At 38.3% G+C, this 11976-nt stretch overlaps 1 protein-coding gene across 1 annotated transcript; it reads left to right on the top strand.

Moving 5' to 3' along the window:
- The first annotated feature begins 4166 nt into the window (after nt 1-4166).
- Nucleotides 4167-5264, top strand: LOC143364343 (uncharacterized). Its single transcript, XM_076804740.1, has 2 exons — nt 4167-4670; nt 4827-5264. The coding sequence occupies exons 1-2, from the start codon at nt 4636-4638 to the stop codon at nt 5107-5109; spliced, it is 318 nt and encodes a 105-aa protein (XP_076660855.1). The 5' UTR covers nt 4167-4635; the 3' UTR covers nt 5110-5264.
- The last annotated feature ends 6712 nt before the right edge of the window (nt 5265-11976 follow it).

The raw sequence follows: 11976 nt of genomic DNA, 5'->3' as shown, positions 1-11976 counted from the left end.
TCAGTATTATCTAACTACTGAATTTTTATAAAACTGGTATCTCGGAAACTTCAATTCGAAATGTGCACTTTCTTCAAATGATTGGACAATTCAATTATCCAATTTTCTTAAACATGTTTGTATAATCTGGAAAATCTTTAAAAATTACACATTAATAATCACGATGAGACACAAATAACATAATAACATAAACGTGGTCAACTGAAAACTTCGATATAAAATCGGCAATTTTATGGTATAAGAGTAGACCAATCACCATATGCGGTTTCGTGTCTCACATGTAAACAACTGGTTTTCTTACGCCCTCTACGCTGACGAACGATAAATGTTGGAACTAGATCATAAAAAATTATCAAATGTGGTCAAATACAAATGATTGACGAGTTATGTACATATCTGATGTTATGATCAGAGTTATGACTATATGTTCAAATTATATTTTTTAATTTGATGTCATTATGTTATATATCTACAATTATCTTTATCAATACAATATTAATAAATATAGATACCATGTTTCCAAATTATAGAAATACAATTTTCATAAATCTTGAACGTAAATAACATTTCTCCATACGTATAATTATTCGCATTTCTACAATTTTTTAACACTATTAATACGCATTCATTTTGAATATCTTTTGTAACTGAACTTGAAAAAGAAATTAAATTGAAATTTACTATATATTTCCATGTATATTTCATTTAAACAACATAAATTTTAGCTTTAAAGAATCATGTAAAATATCAATTAATATTAATTGTGAAATTCGAAAGAGTTAAGAATTAATTAATCAATAATTATGTAGTTGATCGTTTTTTGCGAGATGTCAATCTATTTCACTATTCACTCAGAACGTAGTTGTATTATTTTTTTGCACGTTTCTAATGAGAAAATAAACGACGAACGCAACGTACTGTTATGCGAGACTACCGGACTTATCTATTCTCTATAGATAAGTCAGACAAATAGATGAGTCAGAACTCACGGGCTTTCTCATCTACTAGACTAAGGCAAAATTACTCACCGGTACAGAGATTTCATGTTGAAGTCCAACCCTGCGAAAACTCCGACCTCCACGTCATTCCCTATCTCTAAGGGCTAGTGTCATCCATCCCCACCAAACTTCCATAGTTGTACTCTTATATAAGGCCCTGCGAAAGGGCGCGGAGAGAGAGAGAGAGAGAGACAGACAGAGAAGAAGTTACAAGTAGCCCGTCAGTCGACTCGTTTGTTACAAAGTTATTCGTCGTGTACAAAATCGCTTGTATTCTTGCTTGGCGACCTATTCCCAAATAAACCTAAGTTGTGCTGGAAGAGTTTGGAGTTTATTCGAGGATACTCTTTGTTTGGAACTATAGCGAAAGGAAAGAGGTATAGGTTGCGATAGAGACAGGTAGAGAATAATAGTGGACTGTATGAAATAATAAATAATGTATTAAGAATAAAGCGGAAAGAATACAAGATAGCGGTGAAGTGCAGAGGTACACGAAAGCGGAGAATAGATAGTAGTCGGAGATGTAACGCGCAAATCGTGAAGCGCACGATTTGGGAGAGTGAAGTGTCGTGGAGCGCACGAATAAACGAAAGTAAAGCGAGACTGTGATCGAGCGATCGAGCGTGTCTAAAGACCTCGTTTCGCGGTTATCGCGGGTTATTTATACTATGCGTGGCCACCGGCGTCGGAAGGAATAAGGAGTGGGGTTTTTGAAAATGACAAAGGATTTGGCAGTGTCGAACGTTAGCTAGCGCACGAGGGCAATGCCCTAACGGCCGCTACTGCACAGGAAACAAGGACGGTGGGTGACGGATTTGATATTTTGGATTATGGGAACGGTGGCTCACGCGACAAGTAAACGTTTAGAAGTAAACACAAAGTTTACGTCTGAGTGCGTTCACCCGGTCTCGGCGCCGTGCTCGATCAGCTGGCTATTGTCAACGCCGAGACACGGTCGCACCGAGGCCGCTCGCCTGCGGATTAGGTCGCAAAAACTATGGCACAAGAAATGATGTTTGCGTTACCGAGATTCTCGGTAACGCCTGCAGTGATTTCGAACACTCTTCATCTACCCCTTCCTGCGGCATAACAGAGGACTAATTTTTGGTGGCAGCGGTGGGATAGGCCGCAATTCAGCAAGAAGACCGAGGTCAACAAGGCGACAAGACGAAATCTGGAAGGATATAAGACGATTATGAAAATTCTATTCGGGTAAGTGAATGCCTTTTCACACATATTGGAACCCGAAATCAGAAATTCACACCGAAAGTGATAGCAGCGAGTCGTTACATAGTTTTATTCATAAAACTCTCGAGAAAATGAGTCGACCCGCGAGCCCTGTTAGAAGCAGCCTTGAACAACAAATGGCTGAACTACTGAGAAAATGTCTTAAATTAATGACTCTCTGCGAAGAGCAACGGAAAGAAATCGACGAACTACGACATGGGGAAACTTCAGTACCACTAGAACCTGTAAACGTTAGAATCAGAGATGATGAAAGTGACAGCTCCTTTCGGTCAACGGACGAACAACGCGTTTTGCTCAGGAGAACGAAAGAATCAAGACAGGTTTATACAGTCAACAAACCCACGGGATCTGACCGAGGAATTACAAATCGAGGAAACATTACAATTGCTCTCCGAATGGGACAAAGCAGGTCAAGTCGAGTATTCCTCCTAGACACAGGAGCGAGAATAAATTTAATAAAAGCAGCAGCAGCAGTTGTTTTACCTACACGAGCGCGAATCAATCGTTTTTATGGAATTGATGATAGAGAAGTCGTCTCAACCAGAGAAGCTAAACTTACAGTAGGAAATCGTGAACATATTTTAGCAATAGTAGCAGATAGTTTTCCTATAGAAGAAGACGGGTTACTCGGCATGCCGTTCCTTGAGGGGGAGGAAGCCAAGATAGATACCAAGCATAGGACGATAGAACTAACAGGTACTTTGCATAGGATCCTACATTTTAGTAAGGACTCGATTGAGGGTCGAGAAAAACGTTTAAAATTATTAGACGAAAATACACGGGTAGCCCATTTGACAGATCCGAAAGCTATTGAATTAGTCAGGAAGGTATCGCGAGAGTTTGAGGACATCCTTGCTTTGCCAGGCGACGCACTGCCTATGACAAAACTGACCGAGCATAGCATACCTGTCACAGATGAAGCCCCTATATATGTCAAGCAGTTCCAAGGATTGGCAGGATATTACCGGAGATTTATCCCAAATTTCTCGCAGTTAGCTAAACCAATGAATACGCTTCTGAGAAAGGACAGGAACTTCGAGTGGAAGCAACAACAAGAGGAATCTTTTCAACATCTGAAGACAGAACTTTGCGGAGATCGTGTACTCATGTACCCAGATTTTAAAAGACAATTCATTTTATCTACTGATGCATCCGGTGAAGCTTTAGGAGCGGTACTGGCACAAAAAGATGAGAGCGGAAAAGAAAAACCAATCAGCTTTGCAAGTCGGACCCTAAACGAAGCTGAGCAAAAATATTCAACCACGGATCGCGAAATGCTTGCCATGGTTTGGAGTGTAAAGCACTTCCGCCCCTACTCATATGGTCGAAAGTTCGTTATAATTACTGATCATCAGCCACTGAAATGGCTAAATAACATGAAAAACCCAACTGCCATGCAGACGCGATGGAGGATCATTTTAGAAGAGTATGATTACGAGATTCAATACAAAAAGGGATGTTTGAATTCTAACGCTGATGCACTTAGTAGAAATCCGGTAATTAATCAAACTTATCGTCTCCTACACGAACGTTTTAACCGCGATATTAACGAAAAATGGCGTATGTTATACAGTATAGGCATAACTTTACCTAATAGAAGTAAACATGTAAAACGTGGTTGGTTGAATCCCATTGGAGATTTAGCCAATGTATTATTCGGAACCCTTAGTCAAAAGGACGCCGAATATTACGATTCGGAACTTGATAAACTTTATACAGATAGTAAAAGTTTAGCCGTACACCTAGATAAAGAAACAACCATTGTAAAAGGCATTGTTAAAGACTTTTCCAATTATCGTGATAGAATTCAATCATTCATAAATGTAACCACTGAAGCAATCTATCAGGTTACAGTTAAGATAGAACAGCGACAAATTCAACTCAGTACAGCAACTTTATTATCTGAACTTGTAACTGAATACGGGGAATTAACACACAAACTCAGAAGTTTAATCAACAATGGAATCCAAGGAAAATTGGACCCCACATTGCTAAATTCAGTAGACTTAGTAACAATTCTAAAAAGCATTGAATCCAAATTTGGAGCTGAAAGGATGCTATTTCCTGCCACGAAAGAATCAGCCTTCCTATATCAACGAGTCATCGAAGTTAATACTTTTGTCTTACATGATACACAACTTTGCTTTGAAATGAAAATTCCAATTCTTGAACCAGAACAATATAACCTTTATCAACTAGTACCAATCCCCCTTATTCGGGACAAACTAATGTATGTAGTTAGCATAACTGTTCGATATATACTACTAGACAGCACAACTAAATACTACAGCCCTGTCGAGTCTATGGATATTCACAAATGTAAAATCTTCGAGAAAATCCGAATTTGTGAAAGAACGACTCCAGTTCTCACTTCATCATTTCAAGACCAATGTATAGCGCAAGCAATTCATATATTCCCAGAAAGTAGGAAATATCAAATATCCATCATCAAAATTCTAAATCCCATCTGGATACAACTTTACTCTAAACGTGTAAAGAAGAAGAAGATATTTTAATTCATCACATATCTTTAGGTATAACCGAAACCATCTGGACCACACTTAAAATTATCACCGTTAGTTTAATCCTACTAGCTCTATTATATGTATTATGCAAATTAAAAGTCTGGAAACTCATAAGTTTATGCTTCAAACCTTGCAATCAGTATGTAAACTGTTTCAATACAGGAGGTACCCACGTTTATAACGAAAATGTAACGACACCGTCACCTCAGTATTCTGTCAGGTTCACATCAAAACCTCAAAATGACCAAGCATTCACTGTCGAGGAAGTTAGCGACGAACCCGTACCAATTTATGTAAAACCGTCAAAGCGTAAAACCGTACTCAAACCAATCTTGTAAAAAGAACATACCTTACCAAGGTATATTCTTTTAAAATAAGGAAGGGGATGTTATGCGAGACTACCGGACTTATCTATTCTCTATAGATAAGTCAGACAAATAGATGAGTCAGAACTCACGGGCTTTCTCATCTACTAGACTAAGGCAAAATTACTCACCGGTACAGAGATTTCATGTTAAAGTCCAACCCTGCGAAAACTCCGACCTCCACGTCATTCCCTATCTCTAAGGGCTAGTGTCATCCATCCCCACCAAACTTCCATAGTTGTACTCTTATATAAGGCCCTGCGAAAGGGCGCGGAGAGAGAGAGAGAGAGAGAGACAGACAGAGAAGAAGTTACAAGTAGCCCGTCAGTCGACTCGTTTGTTACAAAGTTATTCGTCGTGTACAAAATCGCTTGTATTCTTGCTTGGCGACCTATTCCCAAATAAACCTAAGTTGTGCTGGAAGAGTTTGGAGTTTATTCGAGGATACTCTTCATCTACCCCTTCCTGCGGCATAACAGTACGACACGTACAAACACTACCGCATTCATCGAGCTCGATCACACTTGTTCAGTCGTGATGCCAGAATCGCGTTGTTATGCGAGACTACCAGACTTATCTATTCTCTATAGATAAGTCAGACAAATAGATGAGTCAGAACTCACGGGCTTTCTCATCTACTAGACTAAGGCAAATTACTCACTGGTACTGAGATTTCAGATTAAAGTCCAACCCTGCGAAAATTCCGACCTCCACGTCATTCCCTATCTCTAAGTGCTAGTGTCATCCATCCCCACCAAACTTCCATAGTTGTACCCTTATATAAGGCCCTGCGAAAGGGCGCGGACAGACACACACACAGAGAAGAAGTTACACGTAACCCGTCAGTCGACTCGTTTGTTACAAAGTTATTCGTCGTGTACAAAATCGCTTTGTATTCTTGCTTGGCGACCTATTCCCAAATAAACCTAAGTTGTGCTAGAAGAGTTTGGAGTTTATTCGAGGATACTCTTCATCTACCCCTTCCTGCGGCATAACAGCGTGACGCCGCACAGTGGTGCCAAATGGCCAAAAAGCGGCAAAAAATCTGTAAAATGAAACTATCCAACGAATTTGTTTGAAAATCTGTGGAAAGATTACCACAGTTACAACGCTTATTTGGCAAAAACTTTTTGCACAAAGTTGTTAATATTAAGTAATATGGGCTAATCGAAAATCTCTGTTTTCTGCCCATTTTTTATTTATGGAAGCATAAAACAAATCCTTTAATAGATTTTGGTCTGGAACTAATCGTTTTGGCAAGGTGTAATATTGATCTAACTTTGTGCAAAAATTCATGAGACCCTTTCGTCACAATTTAAGTTTAAATATCAACTTTCAGAATTTCCAAGAGTGAATCGTGCGGAAGCTACGATTATTTGATTTTCCAGGTGAAATTTTTTAGGAATATTTCTAATTAATAAAGAAAAATGTGAAGTGCATATGATTTATTAATTTTTCATGTATACAAAAATATTTAATAACAATTTTTTTTATCTTACATAAATTATTTTTATAGCGTTCATTGGAGCACTACCAAAAAATACCTGTTGCATTTTTGCGACAGTGGTCCAGTGAACGAAAACTTTGTTTATTTAACATAAAAAATTGTTATTAAATATTTTTTTATATGTATGAATGTCATTTTTTTTTTATTATCTGATATGTATCCCTTAAAAATTCCACCTGAAACATCAAATAATCGTGACATACACGCGATTCATTCTTGGAAATTCCGAAAGTTGATATTTGAACTTAAATTGCGACGAAAGCATCTCGAAGTATCTCATGATTTTTTGCACAAAGCTAGATCAATATTATAACTTGCCAAAACGATTAGTTCCAAATCGAAGCTATTCAAAGGATTTTTTGTATTCCTCCATAAATAAAAAATGAGCGTAACGCAAAGGGAATTCAGGTTAGTCCATATTACTTAGTGTTAAACAACGTTTTTTGGAAAATTTTTTTTACCAGTTAATAGTTGAAGCCATTTGCAATAACCCATATGATTTGTAGACCCCTAAGTATTCAATTATAGGCGGAGTAATTACATAACTATCGCACTGAAAACTGATGAATTCTCAGGAGCGAGGAAATGGTTATTTACCATGCGTATATCTCCGTAAAAAAAATTTTTTCAAAAATCTGACTGGCACATCATGCACGTACTATTAGGCTATACAAAAATAATTTTTTTTTATAAAAATCGAAAATTTATAAAAAGGATTTTTTGCCGCCTTGGCACCACTGTTCGCCGTCCCACGTGAAGGGTTGGCTCTCGTACCGTCGTCTCCTTAAGGCTCGTACAGACCTGAACATTTCGACGAACATTGCGCCGAACAGCGAACGAAACGCAAGATCGCGCCGTTCGGTTCGCCGAAATGAATGTCGATTTTGCGTTTCGTTCGCTGTTCGGCGCGCCGTTCGGCGCAATGTTCGTCGAAATCTTCAGGTCTGTACGAGCCTTTACGTTGCTTCTACTATGCACGCGCTACAGACAAGCGTATCTCTATTCTGTCCGTGTGAGCTGCCTGCTCGACTGTTCGACGCGTTCCACCGAATTCACGTTACCAAAGTTTCGAGCGCCTGAGCCGCAATCGATTAGCACAATCGATTCGTGGTTCGGCGAGGCGCACATTTTGCTACAACATTTAAACTAAAAAAGATATCAATGCGAAATTTGGACTAGAAATCTTTTTTAAAGATCGGGTTTAATGGCGTATACTGAAATATGTTATATATTTTTTAAATAATTTTTTTTGTTGATTTTTAAGACAAAGACAGATAAGATGGTCAAAAGTGTCTCCAAACCAAATTAATTTTTAGTCGTACCATTCTCAACAAAAAATTACGAAAGAATTCTTGAATATTCTACCTAATATCATACACGACTGAGACTTTTTCAGAATTTTTGGCTGCAAAATAGATTTTTAAATAAATCCGAAAGCATAAAATTGCCGATTTTATATCGAAGTTTTCAGTTGACCACGTTTATGTTATTATGTTATTTGTGTCTCATCGTGATTATTAATGTGTAATTTTTAAAGATTTTCCAGATTATACAAACATGTTTAAGAAAATTGGATAATTGAATTGTCCAATCATTTGAAGAAAGTGCACATTTCGAATTGAAGTTTCCGAGATACCAGTTTTATAAAAATTCAGTAGTTAGATAATACTGCAACAATTTTTCTTATTTTTTTATAAATTGCATCGTCGTTAAAAAAAAAATCAATTGTTTCGATGCCTCCTGATCGTTTTGTAGGTGTATTATGTAATATTGAACATTTTTATATTGAGGAAAACAGTGTAGAAACTTAAAACTGCAGTATAAAATATTTTATTTGCGTTACATTTCAATATATAACTCTGACTCTCAACAGTTTCGGTTGGTGCAGGCCGTAAAACGTCCCCCCGGGTTAGTTCCCCGGTGTAGGGGGGTGTCGGTCCGTCCCTCCCCGATTGGGGAGGGGGATCCGTGGGGGGTATTGGGTGAGGAAGGGTCGGGGCGTGCCGGATCACGCCTCCGACGGCCCTTCCTTCCGGTGGCGGCGTCTTCTTGCCTCGGCCGGGGCTGGTTCCTTCGGGATACCGGCCCCGAGCGGGGCACGAAGACTCCGGGAGCTGTGGGTGGACCGAGCTGGGGCTCGGGAAGCCCAATCCGAAGGCTCCAGGGATGGGGACACCGGGCGGGTCCCTCCGCCCGGGGTCTTATAGCGTAGGCAGTGGGGGAGGTTAACCCCTCCCCCGGGGTATGATGATAGCTGGGAGGTGTCCTGTTGAGTACTCGCGTGATCCAGGCACCTCCCGTGTAGCTTAGGTGGGCGTGAGGTTTTAGTGGGTAGTCTCCGGGGGCTTCGCCCCCCGGAGAGAATCCCACATAACCCCGGCTTCCCCCAGGGAGTCGGGGTATGTATAAAACATTTCCTCACGATAAAAAAAAAAAAAAAAGGCCGTAAAACGTCTCCGGCTGAGAATCTTTTCGTCCGCCATCGAAACCCGCATCGAATGAAAGTTCAAATTTTAGATTTTTCAATATACCTTCATAAAATTGTGACGAGTGAATTGTTAGGGGCTTTTCCTGAAGAAAATGAGTCCAAACTCCTACCGCGACCGGTCAAATGACCGTTTTTAAAATTTCGATTAGAATTTCCTATATACAACGTAGTTGAATCGCCTTTAAACTTCACGACTTTTCCTACAATATGCGTATAATACATTTTTCAATATTTACTTCTTTTTTTATTGTTTATTTTCTGAGAAAAATTTGTAGTCTGTCTTACCTACCACGACCGGTCATTTGACCGGTAGATCGATTTATATCTTTTTGTAATAGTATTCTTTCAAAGACTCAATTCCGAAACTATAAAGTCGTTACAAACGGAAGGTAATGCAGTTGTGGCATGATTTTAGCCGAAAAGTGCTTACAGTCCTCGCTCGCCTATCGGCCTCGCGGTCTTTATTTGCTTGATTGGTATCCGAAGCGGTCCAGAACCTCGGATTTTCTTACACCGTCTTATCTACTATGACTGTAAAATAAATAAAATCATAGCCGAAGGAGATGCCTAGACGTCTTCTCACGAATTCAAATCAGTAAAGTCTCGTGAGCTGGACAGAGAGCATCAAAACGTGAAAGTTACAAGGAGCATATTCGGCAGTCTTTTACTATTTTGTATTTTTATTCTATTATTATTCTACTTTTATTTTCTATTGTATTACGCGTTATAAGTGTCACTTTCAAAAAAGTGAACAAACCAACAATACTTCGTAGCAAGTTTCACATTTTATCTTTTGTTCATTTTTTTATCCATCTTGATTTACATTTTTATATTTTAGTTTTTATTTTATCCCTTGAATATTCATTCCCAAAATGTAAAGACGTTCGAAATTTTTGATATTGCAAATGACAATACGGAAAATTATGATCTATTTGAGAACGACTCGAACACCGATGAGGACGAAGGGAATGTTTCGAACGTACGTAGAGGACGAAAGAGAAGGAGATTTTTAGTTACTTCCGATAGCGAGAATGAGGAAGAGGTAATCGAAACTGCTATAGACGGAACTGTTTGGCAAGAAGTAAAAGAAGGGTCTAATCCTGGAAGAGCACCTATTCATAATATGTTTAGGGGAACATCAGGCCCAACAGGGTATAGTAAACGAAATATTATGCGGTGAAAACGAATAAAATATACATTATATACTCCTAAATAAAAGAAACTATATTTTTATACTGTCAAATTGGCTATTATCTTCATTCTATATTAAAAAATATAAGTTGTGCTACAGACCGGTCATTTGACCGGTCGCGGTAGAAATAGGTATACGCGAAGTTTCGGTAGGAATAGTGTTAATGCGAATAGTATTTTTAATACGAATAAGTTGTAGAGCTTATCCAGATGAAAATGAGTCCAAACACGACATCATTTGGATTATCTTCAACAAGATTTTAATTTTTATCGTAACATTACGTATCAATAAAATTGTTCGATTACACTCGAGTTTGGACTCATTTTCATCAGGAAAAGCCCCTCAATTCACTCGCCGCAATTTTATGGAGGTATATTGAAAAATCTAAAAGTTTGAACTTTCATTCGTGCGCGATTCTCCATCTGCTTACATTGTATACCGTTTGTCAGTCGCTGGGTCTTTGAAGATCGGCGTTCGTCGGACCTCGTCGCCGCTTATTCGAGCTGGCAAAAGTTATTCGAAGATTTATCCGAAGCCTTTGAATAAAAGATACAGATAAAAGATGAAAATTTATTCCAAGTTCGAATAAATCCGCTTCGAATAAAAAAAATTCTCTCTATTCGTCCGATAAATTCTCGTCTAATAAAATTATTTATTCGACAGAGATACTTTTTTTATTCGAACTTTCGAATAACGAATAAAGATAAAATATCTTTGATTCGAATCCTTATTTAAATAATTTGTTATCTAAATAGTGCCCAACTCTGTCTGGAATGCAGTGCAAGGGACACTCTTGTCCGTGTCGGTTTGCACTATCGACTCTGACGTTAACAGAACCGAAGAAATAAAAAGAAATACGCGGATACTACGACCGCTGCTGCTCTGGTGGACTACGACTCTACGGTTGCTCGGAGGAATACTTGTTTATTTGAGGCTAGTTGGTTGACTGGTCTTGTCGTCTCTTCACTCCTTGCAGCTAATCTCGGTGTGGGTGGGGTCTAAGAATCTCTGTCTTCTAATTTGTTCGTGATTGGTCAATCATTGTCATTGATCTTCGTTGGCGCCTACCATTGCCAAAGGGAGGGTAACCTTGTGCCGAGGTGGACGCGCGGTACCCTCACTCGATGGGTCCGGAAAGGCGTTATAAACCTGCGCCCGGTAAAGTGTTGTAAATTTTGTCCCGGGCCGCTACCATAAATGCTAGTGCATTACAAACATGATAAACTGGAGGTAGGCCGAAGTCTGCCACCCAGATGTTTGGTTATATTGAAATATTTGTTTTGTCTTGTGACGGAACAATACCAAAGTAAAATTTAAACTGAAAAAATTAAAAAGAATCGGGTTTAATGGTATATACTGAAATATATTTTGTATTTTTAAATCATTCTTTTTGTTTTTTAAATTTAATTACCCTTAAAAAATGTTCAAAACTAGTTATTATAAATATTGTTGTTCAATCTTTTATCAATCCCAAATAATTAAATTTATTAGAATATATATGCTGCGAATGAAAAGCAATATCAGAAGTACATTGAATAAGTAGCTATTAAATAGTCAAATGAAATTAATGATATCAACGTCGTATTTTATTTAATTAAATTTAAACTACATTCTTACTTTTGGCTAATATTGAACTAATTTAATTTTTTATAA

Source organism: Halictus rubicundus, unplaced genomic scaffold (genome assembly GCF_050948215.1).
Source record: "Halictus rubicundus isolate RS-2024b unplaced genomic scaffold, iyHalRubi1_principal scaffold0467, whole genome shotgun sequence".
Lineage (NCBI taxonomy): Eukaryota > Metazoa > Arthropoda > Insecta > Hymenoptera > Halictidae > Halictus > Halictus rubicundus.
Note: the sequence above shows the minus strand (reverse complement) of the source record. Positions and strands in the feature narration are given on the sequence as shown.